This window comes from Muntiacus reevesi, chromosome 18 (assembly GCF_963930625.1).
Source record: "Muntiacus reevesi chromosome 18, mMunRee1.1, whole genome shotgun sequence".
Lineage (NCBI taxonomy): Eukaryota > Metazoa > Chordata > Mammalia > Artiodactyla > Cervidae > Muntiacus > Muntiacus reevesi.
This window is the reverse complement of record NC_089266.1, coordinates 28,827,374-28,850,930: the sequence shown is the minus strand read 5'-3', so window position 1 is coordinate 28,850,930 and position 23,557 is coordinate 28,827,374. Positions and strand designations below refer to the sequence as shown.

The 23,557-nt window shown below is 46.4% G+C and overlaps 1 protein-coding gene across 18 annotated transcripts in view; it reads left to right on the top strand.

Moving 5' to 3' along the window:
- NCOR1 (nuclear receptor corepressor 1) overlaps window positions 1-23,058 on the top strand; it is a 115,402-nt gene extending 92,344 nt beyond the window's left edge. For 6 of the 18 annotated variants that reach the window (XM_065909111.1, XM_065909110.1, XM_065909107.1 and 3 more), the window contains 14 exons: window positions 2,299-2,508; window positions 2,923-3,072; window positions 3,415-3,528; window positions 5,123-5,288; window positions 5,459-5,946; window positions 8,212-8,340; window positions 8,731-8,888; window positions 9,057-9,280; window positions 11,472-11,618; window positions 12,814-12,959; window positions 15,949-16,002; window positions 16,379-16,600; window positions 19,975-20,154; window positions 21,710-23,058. In XM_065909111.1, coding sequence (XP_065765183.1) covers window positions 2,299-2,508; window positions 2,923-3,072; window positions 3,415-3,528; window positions 5,123-5,288; window positions 5,459-5,946; window positions 8,212-8,340; window positions 8,731-8,888; window positions 9,057-9,280; window positions 11,472-11,618; window positions 12,814-12,959; window positions 15,949-16,002; window positions 16,379-16,600; window positions 19,975-20,154; window positions 21,710-21,897 — 2,576 coding nt within the window. In that variant the 3' untranslated portion in view covers window positions 21,898-23,058. Of the gene's footprint in view, window positions 1-2,298; window positions 2,509-2,922; window positions 3,073-3,414; window positions 3,529-5,122; window positions 5,289-5,458; window positions 5,947-8,211; window positions 8,341-8,730; window positions 8,889-9,056; window positions 9,281-11,471; window positions 11,619-12,813; window positions 12,960-15,948; window positions 16,003-16,378; window positions 16,601-17,711; window positions 18,689-19,974; window positions 20,155-21,709 lie in introns of those variants that run through there. The other 12 variants (XM_065909117.1, XM_065909106.1, XM_065909124.1 and 9 more) reach the window with 11 other exon arrangements.
- The last annotated feature ends 499 nt before the right edge of the window (window positions 23,059-23,557 follow it).

Genomic DNA, 23,557 nt, shown 5'->3' with positions numbered 1-23,557 from the left:
ATGCAGTGAAAACTGAAGGCAGAGCAGTCACATGGCTGTGTGCCTCTTTAGACATTCTGTTTATTAAAGTACAGAATGCAGACAGTCATGTGTGTTATTAGGATACAGTTAAGTGGATTTTCACAAACTCTACAGCTCAAGCCCCCAGATCAAGACACAGAATATTACCAGCACCCCTTAAAGAATTAAAATACTGGGTACATGGAAAGCCCTCTTGTGTGATGGCATTTGATTGAAAAGTGGGTTCTATGAAGAACTATTTTTAAATAACACAGGCATACTTCATACATTTTAGTTTACAACAGAGACTTTCTTCACCAGTGTTCTGATCTCTAGTCAGGGCACTGGTTACACCTCACAACTGCTTCTTAAGTCAATGATACATCTCCAGGTTTGTTTTTTTAAGTGAAGTTGGAGTTTAAAGACACACTAAAGGAATCTATCAATAAATACAGTATACTTCTAGATTTTTTCCCTCATCTTTTATAATTATCTGCTGCTAAGTCGCTTCAGTCATGTCCAACTCTTCATGACCCCATGGCCTGCAGGCTACTAGGCTCCTCCGCCCATGGGATTTTCTAGGCGAGAGTACTGGAGTGGGTTGCCATTGCCTTCTCCGTTGAAATTATCTAGTCCATACCTAATTCAGATTCTGTATTGAGTCTTTCCAAAGCAGCAGCATAGTTTTTTCATTATTTCATTATTGTGGTAGCAATTATAGCTGGAAGGAACTTTTGAACAGATACCACTGACCGTGAGTGAACATGGTCTTAGTAGGTGTAGAAGCATGTAGGTTTTCTGGGGGGCAGCCTGCCCTGGCACAGCAGTGCTGCTTTCGCGGCCCAGGCCATTGGACTCTGCCCAGGAAAGGGCATCCTGTCCACGGGTGGTGGAGCGTCTCTGCTGGACTGTAGTGAGGTTAGTACCATCACATTGTCTGTCACCTGAAAATGTCAGGTCCCTAAGGCACCCGCACGCATGTCTGATTGTTCGGGGACTGTCCCTAGAGCTGGGGCGGGAGCCTCACCCCTACACCCCACTGTCGGCTGACCCCGCTGGGAGGGCTAGAGGAAAGGGGAGCAGACACTCTGAGAGTTTGTCATTTGTTCTTCTCAGGAGAAAATGTGTGCATAAACTCTTCACTCAAACTCTCAGACAGAAGTGAACATTTATACTTTCATTTAGTGTGTATCATAATCCTTTATTTTATAGCAGTTTTCTTTGCTTGTCATTATTGAGCTTGAGCTGGATTATCAGTATTTTGAGGATAGAGGCATTATCTCCTGTTGCCATTTTGTTGGGATGTAGTGGACCTCCGGCACTGTATTAAGTTCACTGTGTGTGCTCAGCTCATGACCAGCGTCCCAGCACCTGCGTCATGGGGGCCCGGTCCTGCTGCTGCCTGTTGGTGCAAATAAAGTTTTATTAGAACACAAGTCATTCGTGCTTGTTTTGTCTGTGGCGGCTTTTATACTGTAATGACAGAGTTGAGTCAGTGTGACAGAGCCACAGTGTCCACAGATCCTCACATATTGACCTTCTGGCCCTTTGACTAATCTCTGCCTTACAGGCACACACTGATAGTGAAATTCACTCAGTCATGTCTAACTCTTTGCGACACCATGGACTATACAGTCCATGGAATTCTCCAGCCCAGAATATTGGAGTGGGTAGCCTTTCCCTTCTCCAGGGGATCTTCCCAACCTAGGGACTGAACCCAGGTCTCCTGCATTGCAGACGGATTCTTTACCAGCTGAGCCACAAGGGAAGCCCATGGATAGTTGATTTTTAGCACCCTCCCCTCCCCCCGGCCCCCGAAAAGTAAAGTTACCATTTGTTACAAAGTATCTCATATATGTTTCCATTTCTTTGTATTAGATGATCTATACTACAAAAAATAATACTTTTTTCAAACACAGCTTTTGGAAACTTCAGGTGAAAAATCTAATAAAATTACATGTCAGAGACTGCAAGTGAAACTACTTGAGAGTAGTTTTTAGCTGCTGTTCCAGTGGTAAAGGTTAATACTCTTGTTTTGTCTGATCTGTTGTCCCCATTTTCGTTACGTCTGACATTAGGATGTTTATATTCACACTGCTCTTCTGTCAAGGTCCAAAAGGAATCTGCTGTAATCCTGTGTCCCCCCCCTCCCCCTGCCCCAACCCTGATGTAGGTAAAAGCTGATTGTGCTCAGTAGCTCAGCAGATGGTTCTTTTCCTTACTCTTTCTGTGGGTGATGTTTAGCAAGTGGATTCTGCAGGGACTCAACTACATGCCTATCTTTCCTCTCTCCATCAGCAGCCGCTGCTTACCTGTTCCAGAGGCAGCTGTCACCGACCCCCGGCTACCCCAGTCAGTACCAGCTCTACGCGATGGAGAACACGCGCCAGACCATTCTCAATGATTACATCACCTCCCAGCAGATGCAAGTGGGCCTTCGGCCAGACGTGGCCAGGGGGCTGTCTCCCCGGGAACAGCAGCTGGGGCTCCCGTACCCGGCGACCAGGGGTGTGTGTCTGTGTCCAGTACGGGTGCTTGGTGGGCAGATGATGGGAGGAAGGAAAAGCAGGCTCTGTAGCCGTTAGCCTTGATTTCAGGCAGACAGGATGATACATCGAAACAGGCTATTCTGGCAACACTGGAATAACGAGGCCAGATCGATGTCCTTGAGGTTGGAAGCCATGGTCTCGCCAGCTTCACTCTCTCCTCTCTCCACATGTATGGGGTGGGGTTGGGGGAGTGGGCCGGTGTTTATCTCTCCCTGTCGATGAAGCAGGTCTTACAGAGTCATGCTGAACTTAAGCACTGTATTTGTCCTGTCTGCAAATTATTTTGGGGTTAGAGAAATCCAAGAGCCATGTGCAGCTCTGTATCTTTAGAATAATACTTGAAACATAATTTTGTTGTGTTTCTTTTGAACAGGAATTATTGACCTGACCAACATGCCTCCAGCAATTTTAGTGCCTCACCCCGGGGGAACGAGCACCCCTCCCATGGACAGAATCACATATATTCCTGGTACACAAATCACCTTCCCACCCAGACCTTACAGCTCTGCGTCCGTAAGTCCAGGTGGGTCTTCGCGCACCCCTCTCTGCTGGGAGCATTGTGCTTCTGTGTTGCCAGCACAGCCTCTGTGGGTGTTTTGGGCACTCTTCCACAGTTAGTCTGCTGTTTTTCATTTGCTGTCTAGTCATAGGTCCTCCACAGTGTCTGTTCCTAGATCCTCTGAGAACTCCTGGGAGCTTGTGTTATGCTCCATTATCACTGAAACTCTTAACAAAGCACACTTCCTACTGCTCAGATTTGGAGCTTTCTGAAAAATGTTCAGTCACTTGAGAAAGTAAAGCTTGTTTGATGCACTTGCCAGGTTGGCATTATTGTCCTCAGGCTTCAGGTTTGTGTGTTTTCCAGGACACTCAACACACCTCGCAGCTGCAGCCAGTGCTGAGAGAGAGCGGGAGCGGGAGCGGGAGAAGGAGCGGGAGCGCCTTGCCGCAGCCTCCTCGGACCTCTACCTGCGGCCGGGTGGGTGGAGGCGCCGGCCTTGTGCTCAGGGTGGGATGCCTTCAGACACAGAGCAGCGGGGCCCTTGCATGTGTAGGCTGCTGAGGAACCAGACAGGGCAGAGGCAGTGGCGTTGTCATGGGGACGGTGGCATTTGGATTTAGCAATAGTAGTTGGGTCTGAAAACACTGGGTTCAGAGCTCATTAAAGCTGAAGCCGTCCAGCAGAGGCTTCCAGAAGATTCCTGAAGATAGATGTGGCATTGGGCTGGCATGTAGAGGGAGGATGCAGAGTGTGCTTAGAAGGTTGTCTGATTAATGTAAACGAAGTCCCTCAGTGTCTGACCATAGGAGGTGCTTTAATGAATCATGAGCTGTTCTTATTGTTGTTTAATCACTCAATCGTGTCCTGCTCTCTGCGTCCCCATGGACTGTAGCTGCCATCCTTGGGGTTTTCCAGGCAAGAATACTGGAGTGGGTTGCCATTTCCTTCTTCAGGAGATTTTCCTGCCTAGGAATTGAACCCACGGGTCTTGCATCTCCTGCATTGGCTGGTGGATTCCTAACCACTGAGCCACCTGAGAAGTGGATCATGAACTAGCACCATAATATTGATTGTATGTTGATTGTACAGAAACTGCAGAAATTGACTTAACTGGAGAGAGCCAGGTACAAATCCTACATAATTTCTGTAAGAACTATGTTTTAAAAATGCTTGTCATCCCACTGATGAATAACATGCAGCTTTAAGTCCATCAAACATCATTTTTCTCCATCAGACATTTGAAAGGTTGATAGATTGTGTTGTGGTGTTTGAGGAAACACTGCCTCTTACACACTGTCAGTGGTAGTATAAACAGGGATAACTTTTTCAGAGACATAAAAATATGAGCAATAATTCAGTCCTAGTAATGCACCCCTGTGGGAACGCTCACATAAACTGCTGTGTGGTCAGACGGGAGAGAATCGCTGGAATGGCTGTGCTAAGTGGTACCTGCTCTGAAAAAAATTATGGCTGTTTGCTAGAACTGCCCGCTCAAGTGAGAAAGAGTGAGTCTGAGAGCCCGAGGAGGTGGAGGAGAAAGTGAGTAAAAGGAACTTGAGGTCCTGCGAGTGAAGGAGCTTTACTGTGGGAGCCACGGTCAAGTGGAGGAGCCACGGAGCTGCGGGCCGGACAGCCTCAGGCCCTGCTGCAGCAGAAGCTCATCATTTGCATTGTGATTCAGAGACAGTTGTTTCAGACTTGATTTTGGAAATAAGAAACACACCAGAGTTGGAGGAAAAGTCAGAGACAAACTTACCTGATTTGTATTAGTGCTTCAGTATTGGTGTTTTTTTGTTTCTCTTTGGAATCAAGATAGAGACTTGTCACAGGAATGGGAATGAGAGTAAAGTGGTAGCTGACGATTTTGTTTCAAGTTACTAGTGTGGTTTTATTGCATCTTTATTGGAAAACTCTTAAAGCATTGATTTCTCAAAAGGCCAGAAAGCAGGGTAGCGAGTTTCTCCACTTGCTTTCCTGTCTTCTATTTGGGAATGTGAGGAAGTCAGCGACCCCCTGTGCTACCATCCAGCCTCTTTCTGATGGCTGGTCCCTGCATCCCTCTGCCCCGCAGGCTCGGAGCAGCCTGGCCGGCCCAGCAGCCACGGCTACGTGCGCTCCCCATCCCCGTCGGTCAGAACTCAGGAGGCCTTGCTGCAGCAGAGACCCAGCGTCTTCCAGGGAACCAACGGGACCAGTGTGATCACCCCACTGGACCCTAGTGCACAGCTGCGGATCATGTAAGCCTCCATGTACACTTGGACCAGACATGCCATCTGCTGCACATGCTCGTCAGCGTGCGACTGCAATAGCAGTGCACACTGTGCTCACCGCAGTCTGTCCTCCTGACACCCCAACACCCCGGGAGAGTCTTCCCCATCACAGACTTGTGCTTTGGTTTTCTTTTCAGGCCACTGCCTGCCGGAGGCCCTTCCATCAGCCAGGGCCTGCCAGCCTCCCGTTACAACACCGCTGCGGATGCCCTGGCTGCTCTTGTGGATGCTGCTGCATCTGCTCCCCAGATGGATGTGTCCAAAACGAAAGAGAGTAAGCACGACGCCACCAGGTTAGAAGAGAATGTGAGGAGCAGGGCAGCAGTCAGTGAGCAGCAGCTAGAGCAGAAAAGCCTGGAGGCGGAGAAGAGAGCCGGTCAGTGTCTGTACACCTCTTCAGCCCTGCCGAGTGGCAAGCCCCAGCCTCACTCTGCAGTAATTTACTCTGAGGCTGGGAAAGAGAAAGGGCCTCCTCCCAAGTCCAGATATGAGGAAGAGCTAAGGACTCGAGGAAAGACCACCATTACCGCAGCTAACTTCATAGACGTGATCATCACTCGGCAGATTGCCTCGGACAAGGACAGCAGGGACCGTGGCTCCCAGAGCTCAGACTCTTCCAGTAGCTGTATGTATCTCGGCCCGAGCCCGCTCCACGGGACCACACATGGAGTCACCTGACTCCAGGGGAAACGAAGCACACGGTGTGAATGTAATGGAGAGGTTGTGTGGGTTAGTGGTGCACAAAAGTCTTTCCTGCTGTTACGCCTTTAAATATCTGAGCATCTTAAGTACACTGTCACGTGTTTGCTTGAGGAACTTGGCCTTTCTGGGGATGAAGTCACAGGGAGGCAGTCGGAGGCAGAGCCGCTCACATTTCAGGTTCTGCAAATGGCTTCAAGACCTCATTCCTCAGGAGACCCTTCTAAGGCACGCATCAGGGTCTAGGGTGGTTCCCCGAAGCCACTAGTAACCTTTTTCTAAGATACAGATTTTTTTAAAAGACCACCTTATTGATAATTATGATTATTGGTAATTGGTATTTCTTATAAGTTGGATTTTGAGCAAGTGCAAGAATTCGGCAACCTACAGTAAAATGCTAGAAACGTTGTTTTAAATGTATCTTTAACTACATCCTAAATTCTCTATTGAATTTCTGAAGGCAAGTATTTAAACACATATCCCTTAGTATTGAAGTAATGTAACCACACATAGTAACCGCTCATTTCCATTCGTGAATCAAGTAGAGTTGGAGACCATGACCAGTGGGTCCTGTGCACTGCCCATCGTGCAATGCAAGGTTCTGGCTAGTCTGCACCTGATCCTGACTTGTTTGGGTAAATAGCCCCGTGACTGAGGTCTGAAGAGAAGCTTTGTAGCCCTTTGTGTCCATGAAAGATATCTATTAGCCTGGACTGTGGAAATCTGCAAAATCGATGCTGTACCTACAGAAAATTGGGACAGTCTCTAGCTGTGTGACTGGACCGTCTGGCAGGAAGTCACCAGCACACATGTGGTGACCATCCTGGGGCCTGAGGCATGCTTGCTAATTACCTGACATCACTTCCTGTTTGCGTCACAGAATGTCTGCAAGCAGTCTGGCTGCTTTTCTGAGGGTTTATGTTTCTGAGCGTAGTTTTATTTTCATCACTGACTCAATTCCTTGTGTGAAGCACCCAGGCTTCTCCCGGTTACCCAGCGTGGCTTTCAGTTCTTCCTCAAACCCCCCTCCTCCTGGCCCCCGCCCCAGACATCAAGACCACTGAGCTCCCAGGAGCACCAGGCCTCCTGCCGCCTGTGCTGCCCTGGGGAGCAGACTTTGGGAACAGCACCCAAACAGCAGTGACTGCTGCCCGTCCCAAAGTAGTACCACTTAGTTTACATATACTGTCGTATTTTAGTTTCCAAAGCGAGTTTCCACCCCTGTTACCAGATCTCTGTCCTGAGTATACTAGAGGCAGGTCCTTGCAGCTTCCATGACCTGGTTGGGGCAGGAGAGGGCTGTTGAGTCAAGGTTGAGGAGTGGGTAGTGCACTAGTAGTAGAGTTCTTTCCCACCTTCTGCCCTGTGTCCAGGACCTGACCACGCTTGCTGATCTGGCCAGGGTCACATACCCTTTGGGCCTCTAATCATTTCCTCAGATGCTTCAGTGCACCCAAAAGTACACACAGCACTCTTGAGTCAGAAGGGTCCTGAGCAGGAGGTCACACCCCTCCCTAGCAGTTCCCCTGTTCTCGACTCTGAGGCCCTGGCAGGACTGAGAAAGCGCCTGGACCCCCACTGCCTAGACCCTCAGTTCCCAAGGGCACCATATCTTGGAGGGCCCTGCTATGACGGGTGCATGCTCCCTTCCTCTCTGCGGACATTCACCGCCACCTCTGTTCACGTTCACGCTGTAACATGGGGCTACAGATGGGAGTCATTTTTGTCAGCAGCATTCAATGATTTGAGAAAATTATTACATGATGTTAATTAATCCACAGCTTTGAAGTTATCTTGGTGAAGAAGAGCAGACTATCCGGGATGGAAGTGACTTGGAAGTGTGTACTGTTGAGGTCTCCTCTTGTTGGTTTAATCTCTTGTGATGAATTTCCTGGTGATTTTCTTTTTCAGCCCCCAGGAGAAGGTCGAGCTCTGTTTCTGATCTTCACCTCAAGGTTTTAGAGCCTGCAGATTTTCAGGAAACTCTGTACCTTGCCAAGAGGAAGCGATTAACTGACCTTTGCCACCATGCATTGACCTCCTTGTTTGTTTTTTTTTCCATTAACTTGAGGTGCCATTGAACATGTCTGACAAGTAAAAACTGAAAATATGCAAATAGGTTTGAAGAGCTTGGAACTTCTGAGCTTGACATAAGATTAGTTTTAAAATAGATTCTTTTCTTTTCTTCAAGTATCTTCTCACCGGTATGAAACACCTGGCGATGCTATTGAGGTGATAAGCCCTGCCAGCTCTCCTGCACCACCCCAGGAAAGGCTGCCGGCCTACCAGCCGGAGGTCGTGAAGGCGAGCCAGGCAGAAAGTGGGTCTCCTATGTCTTCACATGTGCTTCCTGTAGTCTGTCCAGGGCATGTTCAGAAGTAGCTTTTTGTTAGTTTTGTTTTAGAGTAATCTTCTGTGAGTCTAGAAATGTTTTAAGACTGCTCTAATGGAAAACTATTTTTAAGTCATTGATGACTTTTTTAATGTTTTAATGATATTGAAAATAGTTGATATTAATTTTGTTTGCCCACTTGTGCTTTCGCATTTTATTCTATGCTAATCTTCTGATGTCTGTCAGTGAATAAATATTTTTTCTTCAAAATTAAGATATGAATTCCCCCTCCTGTGTTTCTCTGAGCTATGTTTAATCTTTGCTCTTGAGTGAAAGGTGGGCCTCCCTGCAGTAAGACATCTGTCTGTCCCCTGTTAGACGAAGCCCCCAGACAGTACGAAGGACCACTGCATCACTACCGGCCACAGCAGGAGTCCCCGTCCCCGCAGCAGCCACCGCCCCCACCCTCACAAGCCGAGGGGGCGGGGCAAGTGCCCCGGACACACCGGCTCATCACACTTGCTGACCACATCTGCGTGAGTTTCTCACTACTTTTATTAGCTAGCGGGGTCTTTGTACAAGATCACACAGAAGGCTACATTTCACATAGAATCACAATAAAGATATCTAGATTTATGTTACACTTCTTTTTTTTCTGGAAGTGCTCAATGGATTTAACCAGTTCCTCCTTTTCTCTTTCACAGCAAATTATCACACAAGATTTTGCTAGAAATCAAGTTTCCTCGCAGCCCCCCCAGCAGCCTTCCACTTCTACATTCCAGAGTTCACCATCTGCCTTGGTGTCTACACCTGTGAGGACGAAAACATCAAACCGCTACAGCCCAGAATCCCAGTCTCAATCTGCTCACCATCAGAGACCAGGCTCGAGGGTCTCTCCAGAAACTCTAGTCGACAAATCCAGGGCCAGGTATGGTCTCCCTCAGCCACACACAGGTTCCCCAGCAGTGAGATGGTCGGACTCTACCTTCACGTTGGGGATTCATGTCTTACGCAGTTTCTTTACCTTCATTCCCTGGAAAGTGTAATTGAGAGTTTTTCCTTTGTGTATTATTCTTGGAATGTCCACTGTCTAGGCAGTTGGTCCTATATGTTTTTATTATGTTTCCACAAGATGATTGCTGTCCTCTGTCTGTGGGTTTGCAGACAGTGCTGTGGCATGGAAGGTTGGGTGGTAATGTTGGGACACTGCCTGGGTCTTCAGAATCACAGTGTGTTCAGATGTTTAGGAAGCTGGCATTAAATAATGTGAGACTGCTTAGTACAGGGCTCTCTCCAGTGTTCTCCCCAGTGCTCTGCACTTGGAAGTTGAAGGTAGTGGGGTGAGTGTTGGTGTGCATGTTAGTTGATGGAGAACAAGCAGCACACAGATTTGTAAAGTTCATAAAGATGCTGAGAACAAGTCTGGGGTTCAGCAGGTCAAGGACTCTGCAAATATCTGGAGACACATGGCAGGTGGATGGACCAGGGCAGTGGAAACAGCAGTTGATTTTGTAGCAGGCCTGGTTCTCCAGCCTGCCTGCCAACCCCTAAGTTAGCAGAGAACATAAAGGAGTAAGAACAGTGTATTAACTGAACAATACTCCTTGGGAAAAAACTTTATTGTGGGATTTTTTTGAACATACAGAAATAGAGAAAGTGTAACATGCCAGCACCCAGCACAGGCCCCATGTGTTTCATTATTCCCACTTCAAGCTGGAGTGTTCTGAAGCAAATTGCAAATGACATAAGTCATCTCAAGCAGCTGGATGATCTTAAGGACATGATGAAAGCATTCTCTTTTAACAAAAAAGAGTTTCAGTTATCAAAGAACGGAAAGTTATAACAGTCATTCATGATACATTCTTGATACAAAGCGCTATGTAGATTTTGAACAGTTGATGGCCATTTATGAAAAACAAATTGTTTTGATTTTTTCACTTATCATTTCCACATCACTGCACCTTGCTTTGAATGAGGAAGGTTACATTTCTTTCATTGATTTTAGTCAGATTACCTGGTTTTACAGTTTAAAATATTTACATAATCCATACTGTTATAAAACAGCATTATTGATTTTTCAACCTATGAGCAAAACACAGAGCAGTTGTTCTAGAGTTCTGGGACAATGTAAATGCTGTAAATCACATAAAAATGGCTGAGCAGGCTATATAAAGTAGACAAAGATTAAAATCAATATAGAGAAGGTAGTAAAATCCTTCATCTTTAGTGGTAGGCGATTGATAGCTACTGTTTCAAGTTTTGATACACAAAGAAAGGAATACTATTGGTAAAGTGTGAAAGTCACTCAGTCATGTCCAACTCTTTGCAACCTGATGGACTGTAAAGTCCATGGAATTCTCTAGGCCAGAATACTGAAGTGTGGGTAGCCTTTGCCTTCTCCAGGGGATCTTCCCAATCCAGGGATTGAACCCAGGTCTTGATCCTGCATTGCAGGCGAATTCTTTACCAGCCCAAGGGAAGCCTAAGATTGGTAGTTACCTCTAAATCATCTAAATAATCAAAAAGCTCAGAAATGGTAAAAAATGGCCACCTCTAATTGGATGGGATAGATTGGGGAAAGAAATGACCAACAATACTAACCTATTGAAAGTGTGAATGTAATGAAAGTGTGAAAGTGAAGTCGTTCAGTCATGTCCGACTCTTTGCGACCCCATAGATTATAGCCTACCAAGATCCTCAGTCCATGGGATTTTCCAGGCAAGAATACTGGAGTGGGTTGCCATTTCCTTCTCCAGGGGATCTTCCCGACCCAGGGATCGAACCTGGGTCTCCCGCATTGTAGGCAGACGCTTTACCGTTAGAGCTACCAGGGACGCAATAGTAATGAAAGCATATATTAAAGGTCACTGATGGCTTTTATTCATTTTTTTAAAAAAATTAGACTGTGCTGGGTCTTAATTGTGGCACTCAGGATCTTTACTTGTGATAAGTGGGATCTATTAATAGTTCACAGTATTTGAGGTGACTTTTTTCTAATATTCAGTGTCAGCTTTTGTTCTCTGAAATGACTGAAGTAACCAGCTAACCAGTGTCTGTTTGTGTGTAGGGTGAGCCGAGGTGAGCCCTGGGAAGACAGTCTCACATTTCATATGTTGCAGCATCAGGCCCGGAAAATCCCCAGAGAGGAGTCACATCTCGTCGGAGCCCTATGAGCCCATCTCCCCGCCTCAGGTTCCTGTTGTGCATGAGAAGCAGGACAGTGTGCTGCTGCTGGCCCAGCGTGGAGCCGAGCCCGCGGAGCAGAGGTACGCAGGGGCAAGGCCGCGTGGCTGTGTGCGCGTGCGTGCGCGCGCATGCTCGCACTTGGTGCCTGCCATTTTCCTGAAGTCACTGCAGGTTTTTCTCTTTGGATCACGTGTCAGGAGAATCACTGTCTGTTTTCCTAGTGACCAAATGCTAGTGGATGTTACTGAAGAAATTCTAATATTTAAATAGATGATAGAAAATAATTGGTCATTATTCTTCTTGAAATTCCTTCTGGATATTTTTTAGAACCTTTTTGTCTGTGTGGACATTGAGCCCCTAAAGTGCCCCCCAGGCGCCTGGTGTCATGTGCAGTGCATGGAAGGTTGCAGTGAGCACTGCTTGCTGTTTTCTCACCAGTTTCTAATCCTTACCCCACCCTGTGAATTAGTAGATGTTTATTCCACTGGGTTTAGATGCTTTTGGTTTGGCTCCTTTCAGTGAAATGAGAAAGAAATCCTGTTTTGGAAAGGGAATGATGTTAACTTCAATTATACGTTTACATGTTTTCCCCTAAGCTTGTGAGTTTTTGAGGACAGAGACATCTTAGTCATTTTTCTGTCACCTTCCTTGTCACGTTTGAGTGATGGACCCAATTAGGTTATCAGCACCTTTCGTGTGTTCTCTGTCACTGTCTCTGGCACTCATTGACTCCTGGGTAGTCCTGAGCTAGTTGAGGAGACTTGTGTTTCTAAATGTGTTAGCATGGGAAGCTGCAGACGAAATGTGAAAGCCTTTACATGATGCTCAGCTTATGCAGGGCTGGAAAGATTCTAACAAATACAGAGTTTTATTTCTGTATTGTCGCTATGCTGTTAGGTCTAATTTGTCTACCGCTTCGGTGTGAGTGCTTGCTATTTTATAGGCAGGTATGCTAGTAGTTACAATCTTACTGTACTTCAAAGTAATTTTGCTGGTTAAACAGTCCCCAGATTATGTGGTCACCCTCAATACACCAGGGTCTGTGCTGCAGAGAAGACAGGAGCATGGCAAGCTCTTTTGAGGGCTCCTGTTACCACCTGTTCACTCTCTTGGTTCTAGACTGTCTCCACTCCAGGACTCCTTTTCTTATATCCCCTTGGCCCCAAATACGTCAGTGTTCAGACGGAGAGGGCCTCGGGCCTGGCACTTGGGGGGGGGGGGGTTGGGCAGAGAAGGGAGTAGGAGTGCATGGTGGTAACACGTGACTATTCCCAGCAGGAATGACTCCCGCTCACCAGGCAGCATAAGCTACCTGCCTTCATTCTTCACCAAGCTCGAAAGCACATCCCCCATGGTGAAGTCAAAGAAGCAAGAGATTTTTCGTAAGTTGAACTCCTCTGGTGGAGGTGACTCTGATATGGGTAAGTGGGATTTCTTTCATGAACCCCCATAAAATGCGCATAAATAATGATAGCTCCATGTCGCCTCTCATGTTACCCTTGAGTATAAGGACTCTGGCAGGCCGGTCCAAGCACATATGATCCTGAACTCCTCTGTAGACCTCTGTTGGCTCTGCTTGGGGGCTTTCTGTGAGGGAGCTCCACCCAGCACATGTGCCGCTGCCTGTTTTCTCTTTGAACAAGTGTGGGTCTCGGAAGTGTGTGTCTTACGTGGGGCTGGATTGGCTCTCCATTGTTTACCCCCTGGTCTGCCCCTCATTTGGGTAGACCATCCAACTGTCTGCAGACAAGGTCGTGCTCCTCCAGTTGTCTTTCCTCTGTGGATGTGCACAGGTGGCCAGCTCTAAGCATTCCTACCATCTCAGGTGCTGGTCACTAAAAACCTTTCATTCAGTTAGCCTTTCATTTCAGTCAGTTCTGAGTACTGTGGTAGGACCCATCCCTAATTCATCATCTTAAGGGGGTCTGAGACCACACTGGGTGTTTCGATGACCTATGTGTTCAGTTCCAGTGACTGGATGCCTCCTGCGATGAGCTGCCTATGGACCGTGCCTCTCCCTCTGTCCTCTGTGTGTGTCACACCAAGCGTGGGACCAGGTTGTGTGTGCTTGTTTGCTCCTTTCTCTGCTCTGCCAGTCTTTGTGGATTACCTTCAAAGCGCACCTCCCCACCACTGAGGATGGTGCCAGCCTCAAGGCAGTGGAAACAGATGGTGCACGGCCTGGGTATCACTGCCTGCTCCAGGCCCTGTTGTCAGCATGAATGTGGATTATCTCCTGTCACCTTCAAAACACTCTCCATGCCACATGTTGGCATCATCTCCACTTAGTAGATGAGGACACTGAGGCTTGGGTTTAGTGACTGTTGACGAGACAGGTCTGTGGTTCAGACTCATGGATGCCAGCTCTGGAGTCCATGTCTCCAGTAGTTCAACACTCGATACCCTCACCAGGGCTGTCCATAAATGCCCATGAGGACAGAACTCTTAGCTGGGCTGGAACCTTCCTCACCTGCTGTTTCACACTCACGCCATCAGCCAGGTTCACTCGTCCCCTTCTCCTCACATGTATCCAGTGATCCAAAGCTCTGGGGAAGCCCTGCAGAACCCAGGGTTTCTACCATCAGTAAACCCTGCCAACTAGGAACTGCCAGGTGGAGTTATGTTTGGATCTGTGACACTGTGATTAACAAAAGTTGAAAGTTCCAGAGGAGAAAGGATGAGCCCAGTGTCACTTGTTGTTTGTGTAGTTATCCCAGCTCTTAATTACTAGATTCGAGAAGTCCAAGTCCTCGGCAACCAAGATGGCCTCGCTTCAGCTCAGGGCTCCCACTGAGGACATCAGTGCTTTTATTCTGCGGAAGCCTTCATGCTCTAAACTTAGCAAATCTGTTCTCCCTGCTGCTAACACTAGTGAACAACTTATCCCTTCCAGAAATGCTCTATCCCCTTGGTTTTCAATACTGCTGTTTCCAGTTTCTTCCTCTGCTTCTTTGGCTGATTCTTGTGTCTCCTCAGAAGCCAGGTCTTGCTCAGCAGGGCTCTTGAGATGGTGGTTTGCCTCTGGCACTGTATTCTCTGAGCCATTTCATCCACTCTTGGCAGTTTAAACTGAGTCTGAAAACTCCCAAACTTGCATCTGGAATTTAGCTTTTTTCTATTAGCACTGAACTCTGCTTAAATCTTTGCAACCATATTTCTTCTTGAAGGTCTCGCTGGTGCCTTAAGTGTCTAAAAACACTCACACACCATGTCTCCCCACAGAGAGCTGTGGTCCTCCCCTCTTGCATCCTCATGTCCTGGGCAGCCCCTGAACTGCCTTTCCCCACCTCTGAGGAACGGTCATGTCCTCTCATAAGCCTGTCTTACTCCCATCAGTCCCGAGCGATGCAGGGATTTGAGAATGGGCCTTTCACTCAGCTCCCAGGTGATGCTGTTCTGAGGGCCTCAGGAAGTACCTTCTGACCTGAACTCCACAGGTATAGGAAAGAGTGTATTTAAGTTCAGTATGTTATTGTTGGTTGAACAATATGAAATTGTCTTCATCTGACCATTTTTGATCAATAAGAACATGATTTTCTTATTCAGCCAAATAATGGCTTGGTATGTATTTGTGAAATGAATGAGTCTATTCTCCAGGTTTCTATGAGAACTACAAGGCCCTCCTTATCCCCTCATACTATTTCAGGTTAAGTCGGTTTACTGTTCCCTGATCCGTGAGTGAGGAGCCTTCTCCCCGCCCCGCAGTCTCCTTGTCCCAGGAGTCAGCATCCAGGCTCCCTCACTCGTCTGCGTGGACAGGCCTTCTCCCTGGTGCAGGACCACCCTTCTCTGAGACAGTGATTTTCTGGCCACTAACTTACTTCCTGGATTCTTTTTCTTTCAAGTTCTCAACCTTGAGTTGGAAGGCATGATAAAAACACTGTTTCTGTTCCCAAACTTCTTCCATTTTTGGGCACAGTGTTTTACAAGTAGTTCCCAGGTTGTCCGAGCTGCTGTCATTCAAATTGAGCAAATGACAGACTGCACAGTTAGCAGGAATGAACAGAACTGACAGGCAGGATTTCTGCCTCACCCTGGCAACTGCAACAGGGACACGTGGTCGTGTTCGTTCCTTTCACGGGGGTGTTCTCCCCAGGATCTAATCTCACACCTGCTGTTTGCAGGGTCTCTTCCCTGGAAACTTGGGTTCCTGTCCTGAGGCCAGCTTTTCCCTATGTGTGTTTCTCTGACTCTGCAAAAGGTCCTTTCCTTCCTGAGCTGTATTACTCCTGTTCTGATTTCTGATTTCCTTAAGAAAGTAATTATTTCTCTTTACCTTCACTTAATGGGTAAAAAATAAAGTTGATCATGCTTAATTTACCGTAGAATTTTTTTGGAGACTTTATCTCTTTCCGTGTATGTGATCATCACATCTCAGTTAATTAACTTGAATGTTTGTTTTAAATACAGCAGCTGCTCAGCCAGGAACTGAGATCTTTAATCTGCCAGCAGTCACCACCTCAGGTAAGATTCAGAAAACTCATACAGTAGCAGTCAGTCCAGCAAATAGGCATTTCGTACTGGCTGCATGCCAGGAACATCATTTAGTCGGGGAGGGACACGGAGGCAGTCGCAGTAAAAAGTGAACTGAGATCAATAAGTACTTATTGAAAACATAAATGAACAGAGAATCAAAACTACTGAGCTAAAAAGAGAAGAAAACCGTCGAGCAACTTACACACCAGTGGGTGCCTGATTTAACACAGGAAAGCACACACTCTTGGGGGATTAGCTGCCTTTGTGGGGGCTGTGCTGCCGACACTGTGCCGGGGCATGTGTCCTGGGCGGTTCCTGCTCCTGTCCTCCCTCAGTCAGGCAGGTGCTGTGCCGTCTCCTGCAGGCTCTGTGAGCTCCAGAGGCCACTCCTTTGCTGACCCTGCCAGTAACCTCGGGCTGGAGGACATCATCCGGAAGGCGCTCATGGGGAGCTTTGACGACAAAGTGGAAGATCACGGGGTGGTCATGCCCCAGCCAGTGGCAGTGGGGCCTGGGGGCGCCAGCACCTCGGTGGTGACCAGCGGCGAGATCCGGAGGGAGGAAGGGGACCCATCGCCTCACTCAGGTAAGGGGCTCATTTTTGTGCTTTTCACCAGTCCCAAGAAAACGCCAGTCCATACCCCAGGTTCACATGGGTCAAGAAGAGATTTCATTTATGTGCTCAGTCACCTCAACATTTTTCAACCTCTTCAGACATGTTACAAGTGACATAAAATTAAAAAGGGGTGAAAGTTTCTACCCAGAATATCACCCTCCAGTGTATCAGTGTTTCTGTTTTCATCTAGTCATTATCTGTGTGCATACATTGTAATACTGATGCAATTTCACATTCTGCTTTTGAATCAAAGTGACTTGCTATTGTAATAAAAGTGACGGGCCCCATATAAAAGAAATTTTAAGCCACAGGAAAAAATAAGGGGAAAAAAGTCCTTCAGATCACATTGTATAGAAAGCTAGTGTTAAAAAGGGTAGCTTACTGGAATGAGGTCATTATACATCCTGTTACAAGCACACAAAAAACCATGACTCTATGCTTTATATGTTTATATATAACCTTTTTTCTTAATCTGTTGAGAATCTCTCTTATGCCTTACTTAAAAATAAACTGAAGGTCAGCAACATTTCAAGTTTGTTCTCCTGTTATGGTCACGCAAAAGATCTCACTAAGGATAAGAAAATGATTAAAGAGATGAGTGGTTTTATTTCCTTTTCCCTATATATGTTAACATTAGGACAATATAAATTCACTTCCTGCTCTCAAAGATGAGACACAGTCTTCTGCTCTAACCTTCAAGTTTTATTGATTTTAAATGTGTGTGTGTGTGTGTGTTTTAAGTTACAGTATTGGTGACTTACAGAGTTCTCCTTGTTGTGTAGTCTTTCTGTCACGGCATTTCTTGGTGGTGAGGTTTCATACCGTTTTTACAAAAAGGCTGCTGTGTCCTGAGGTCCTTCCTGCTCAAGAAGGTCTCTTGCTGCCTTTGTTTGAGATAATGGTTTGGCAGGTGTTACAATACTAGGTTGGTGCAAAAGTAATTAACAGTTTTTGCATGGTTGAAATTTGCTGTTTGATATTGGAATACTTTCTTAAATGTTATGTTATACATCATTTTAATGTACACTTCTTTATGGTTTTTTGCTAATGACTTGTTACTTGCTGTTTATGTTTATTTTAGACTATGGAAATGATGTTAGACAAAAGGCAAATTCAAGCGATTTTCTTATTCGAGTTCAAAATGGGTCATAAAGCAGTGGAGACAACTCACAACAACAATGAATTTGGCCCAGGAACTGCTAACAAATATACAGTATATAAGTGGTGGTTCAACAAGTTTTGCAAAGGAGATGAGAGCCTTGAAGATAAGGAATATAGTGTCCTGCCACCCCAAGTTGACAACAACCAAGTGAGAGCCATCATCGAAGCTGATCCTCTCACAAGCACACAAGGAATTGCTAAAGAACTCAGTGTTGACCATTCTACAGCTATTTGAAGCAAATTAGAAAAGTGAAAAAGCTGGATAAGTGGGTACCATATGAGCTGACAAAAAAATTATTTTAAAGTGTTGTCTTCTCTTATTCGACACAACAATGAACCATTTCTTGGATTGTGACGTGAAATGAAAAGTGGGTTTTATATGACAGCCAGCAACAACCAGCTCAGTGGTTGGAAGCAGCAGCTCCAAAAGCACTTCCCAGAGTGAAACTCGCACCAAAGAAAAAGGTCATGGTCACTGGTGGTCTGCTGCCCATCTGATCCACTACAGCTTTGAGTCCTGGTGAAACCATTACATCTGAGAAGTATGCTCAGAAAATCGATGAGATGCACCGAAAACTGCAACACCTGCCACTGGCAAAAAAGCCCAGATCTCCACCAAGTCGGACTGTTCGACTTCTGAAGCACTGGTTGTATGACGTGCAAACTGGCCTATTAAGTTTTGTCTCATCTGCCATATTCGCCTGACCTCTCCCCAATGACTACCATTTCTTCAAGCATCCTGACAACTTTTTGCAGGGAAAATGCTTTCCAAGAGTTCGTTGAATCGCAAAGTATGGATTTTTACGCTACAGAAATAAACAAACTCACTTCTCAATGGCAAAAATGTGTTGATTGTAAGGGTTCCTATTTTGATTAATAAAGATCTGTTTGAGCTTAGTTATAATGATTTAAAATTCACGGTCCGAAACTGCAATTACATTTGCACCAACCTACTATTAAGACACGTACTTTTCTCAAAACTTTCTGTAAACATGGTTGTATTCATTCAGGTGTTCATTGTTGTGTAAGAAGTAAGATCTGATTCCCCCCCACCTCCCTTTTTTTAGTGATGACATTTTATCTGCCCAGAGAATCCTTTTTTCCTCAACTTCATTAAGTATCACAGTGTGTTAGTGTTCTTCGGCCTGTGTAGATTCCCTGATCACGGAAGGGTGTGTGCACCTTCCCAGTTTCTGTGTTCAGGGGAAGAAATTCTATCAGATGTTCCTTAGTTATTTTCTCCATTTGAGAAAGCTGCCTTTTCGTTGGATAGCCTTTGTCCTCTGTTACTTTCTCATTGTTTTAATCATCTTGATACTTTTTCTGTTGCTTTTACTCTCAAATTTTTCCTTTGCACCAGTATTTTCTTTTCCTTCATGGCTTGACTTCCTAATAAGTCTTTTCATAAGCCTCATTCATTTTGGTGATCACTTCTTTGAGCTTCTTTTGTAAATGGCCTTCATGTATTGTGAAGTTTCCCCCCAGTGTTTGAAGTACACCCCCACCTCCATTTTCTGTTGGGTTATATTGTCCTTATCACCAAGGACTTGCATTTCTTCTCTCTCCAGATAGAGGGGTAGAAAATGCTTTCTCTCCCTTTTTTCTGTGCCCCAAGGATTGGGAGCAGGATGAAACCATTCTGCTGGGGCTGCTGACCTGGGCTCTGATCTCTTCTGAGATCCTTTTAATGATCTATGTGAGAGCCCAGTTGGGGCTTCCCAGTCCTGCAAACCAACTAAACAGCCTGGAGAGGCAGAAAGGGCTTCCTTGACTTGCCTGGCCCAACTGATGTCCAACAGCTTGAAGGGGCTTCTCTTGTGCAGATTTTCTTCCTCTCTTCACTCTTCTGTAGATTGGTAAGGGCAGAGATAGTGAGGATTTAAGATTTTTGTCAGTTTTTGGCTTCTTAGCAGTTTCTGCTCCAAGGCCAAGAAAGAAATGATGTTCCAGAAATGTTAATTTCTTGTTACCTGTTTCTGAGTTTATGGCAATGAGGACCCACCCCCTTTGACTTTAGTTGCTGCAAGTGAGTTCTGCCTCTTTTGTATGTTACCAGTGTCTGGATTCTTCATGTTCCCATCCTGCTTTCTCTTGTAGCAGATGGTCAGCAGCACTAGGGTGCCCTTTCAGTTTGTGAATGTGACTACTGTGTGTCAGTAATGACAAGTTTATTCCACTTTCAGGAGGAGTTTGCAAACCAAAGCTGCTCAGCAAGGCTAACAGCAGGAAATCAAAATCGCCTGTCCCAGGGCAGGGCTACCTGGGAGCGGAGCGGCCCTCATCGGTCTCCTCTGTGCACTCAGAAGGGGACTACCACAGGCAGACGCCGGGCTGGGCCTGGGAGGACAGACCCTCTTCGACAGGTGAGGGGCTGCTGCCAGGGCGCAGGTCTGCATGCCGCTGGCGTCAGGGCCTTGGTTGGTGCTGCTCCTAAAACCAGATGCTCTGTTAGGAAAATGCTTTCCATTGTGGCATGGTTAAAGGGTTCCACTGTTCTTAACAGAAACTGAATGTATACAATCTGAACAATTTTAAGAATATAGGTTTGATAACCAGCCCAGCTGCCCTCAGGCCCCTTGCGTCTGTGGAGAGCTGGCGGCGGCACCTGACATAGGTGCACAGCTGGGGCCTGTGGCTTCAGCTCTCCCACACTTTCTGCACAGATGGCCTCAGAGGAAGTTCTTAGGAGCTAATGGGAACCGAAGCCAGAATGGAAGAAAGCCGTCACCCTCTGTAGGCTGTCTTTACAGACAGAAAAACTGTAGGGTATTTTTAATGTTGGCCCTTTTATGACTATCTATAAGCTTTTTTTCTCTTTGGCTGCACTGGGTCTTGGTTGTGGTGCTTGGACTTCCCTCTTGTGCTGTGCAAGGGTTTCTTGCGGTGTAGCAACCTGTCTAGTTGTTGCCTGCTAGCTCAGTAGTCGGGTTGACCTGTGGCATCTGAGTTCCCTGACCAGGGATCAAATCTGAATTCCCTGCATTGGAAGCAGGTTTTTAACCACTGGTCCACCAGGAAAGTCCCCATTTTGTAAGCTTTTAAAAATTACAAATAACCATGATAATAATGGTGGGCTTCCCTCGTGGCTCAGACTGTAAAGAATCCACCTACAATGCAGGAAACTCGGGTTTGATGTCTGGGTCGGGAAGATCCCTTGGAGAAGGGAATAGCTACCCACACCAGTATTCTTGCCTGGAGAATTCCATGCACAGACTGGTGGGCTGTAGTCCATGGGGTCACAAAGAGTCGGACATGACTGAGTAATGAACACTTTCACTATAATGGTCATCTTGAAAATGAACAATTTTTTTAAGTAAAACTGGGATAGTTGCTGTGGATTTTAGAGTTTCATCTGTTCTTTTCAGAGGAGTTAACTCCACAAACAGATCAATGAAAAAATCTGAATTATGCCATCACTAAGTTATGAATTTCATATTGGTATTATAAAACATCATAATTTAAGGTTCACTTAATCACTTTATAGTTTCTCCCACCACATGCAGAGTTGGAGCTTACTGATTTGAAAACTTCCTAGACCAGTGACTGTTTCTTGTCTCCTTGATGCTGTGCTGTGTGCTCTGGTTTTAGCATTTCTTAGATTGTAGGTGGCTTCCTGGAGACAATGACACGATCTAGGAATTGGCAGAAGGTGCAGTGCTGTTGTGAGGCTTGTGTGTCCCCCTCTGAAGCCTGTCCCTGGGTCTGTCTGCCCCTGACCAGCTGAACCTCCTGCTTCCTCCTGTGTTACCAGAATCTTAGAGCCAAAAATTCAGGAGTTCCACTTGGATTCAGCAGCAGCCCAGCCTCCAGTGCTCACTGGCTTTGTGTCCTTCTGGACAGTTGGTTGCTTGGGAACGGCACAGCAGGGGAGGTCTGTTCTGCCCCCACCCACTCAGATGTGCTAACCTCTCTCCGCAGGCTCGACACAGTTCCCCTACAACCCCCTGACCATGCGGATGCTCAGCAGCACGCCGCCCGCGCCCGTCGCCTGCACTCCCACCTCGGCCAACCCGGCTGCCCCGCACCAGCCGAGTAGGATCTGGGAGCGGGAGCCGGCCCCGCTGCTATCCGCGCAGTATGAGACGCTGTCTGACAGCGACGACTGACCTGTGGGCAGGGGTCCCGGGGGGCGGGGGGGGGCTCCAGTTTCTGGTAGCTTCCTCTCTAACTGCAGGCCTGAAGCCTGCCCGCCTAGGATTTGTGCCCAGAGACTTTTCTGGAGAGCCTTGGACCATGGACGGTGAAGAGACGATGGAAATTCATTTTGGTGTCAAATGAGGGGAAAGGCTGTCTTGATACAGGCAGTTCTGTGGATGATAGTAATAGTGGAGGGTCAACATGTAGAGTTTTTAAAAAGTGGATAATTCCTGTTCTTACATCTGTTTGTAAAGAAACCATGATGTCTCTAATCACTCTGTAAATAGAGGACCTTTTTGCAGTGTTCCCCTTGCTGTAGTATATCTGGTGTACTTATGTTCAATCAGCGCATCAACTTGGGGGTGATTTTTAAAAATTCTCTTGTCTACCTTTTTAACCCTTGCCTTCCAAACAACATCATACAGCCCAGTTCCATGGTGTTGGCTGTTACGGGCATTGTACTTTTATCCAATTTTGTCTCCTCTAAGCTCAGATTCCCAGTGATGTTTAAAATCTTGTGGAGATGTTTAGATTTTTAACACATGCTGCCATAAAATCTGTACATTAACGTATTAGGGTCTAAGGGAGAAACAAAATTCTGCCATATTGTAAATTTCCAGGGCAGTCTTTTTTTTTTTTAAATTAGAAGCACTGAAAACATAGTACTGCATGGGTATTGTTCTAGTTCAGTTTCTAACATTTTAAAGGCTTATCTGAGGTGTAGGTACCTCGCTGTTACGCACACTGGTTATTAACCCCACCCTGGGTATTTGCCTGCATTTGATGCAGCAAAGCTTTTGGTTTGGAAATAAATCTGACTGCCCTGTCCATAGCTACAGTAGATGATTGTGACTGAAGGCTTTGGTGTCTCAGGTTAGCTGACGTGTCACTGGCTGAGTTGGAAGGTGACACCTGGTACAGAGCCTCTCAGCTGTGTGTCCTCCTGGGCTTAGGAGAAGCAGATGGCCCTTCCACTGCATGCCACCCTGTGCTTACACTTTCATTTGTCATCAACTGTTTTCATTTCACCGAATCTCAAGGAGCAAATATTTAAAAGACTGGTATTGGAGAACCAGTCTTAATCTTCATTAGTAACTGCTTGTTGAATTAAATTCTTTTCATATACTCAAGCATAGCACTGACACATCCTTCGGTAGCACATGGATGCTAATGGGGAGGTGTTTGGGGAGGTGTTTAGAATGGAAAGAGGTCTCAGGATGATAAAAACACTAGGACTTCAGACTCCAAACTAGATGTTTTTCAACAGAAGTCCTCAAGCCTCTAAATATAGCAGCTGTCTGACAGCTGGAGGAGGAGACGCCTCCTTTGTAGTGACCGGGACCCTCCATCCCTTGGCATCAAGTCCCTGTAATAGGTGTGGACACAGGTTCAGTACTTTGCCCAAGTTCTTAAAAAAGCAACAAGGACAGCAACGCTAGCCAACGCCTCTTGAGGCCTGTGGCTGCACCCACATGTAAGTGAGCTCAAAATAAGCTTCAGGTGGGGTGGGCAGGGCAGCACTGCCTGGGCCCAGTCCCTGGATGCTAGTCCTCCTTGCTCTGGGGCCTCAGTGCAGGGAACTGTACAACAGGCTCTGCAAACTCGCACCGTGTCACTGAGGGGGAGAAA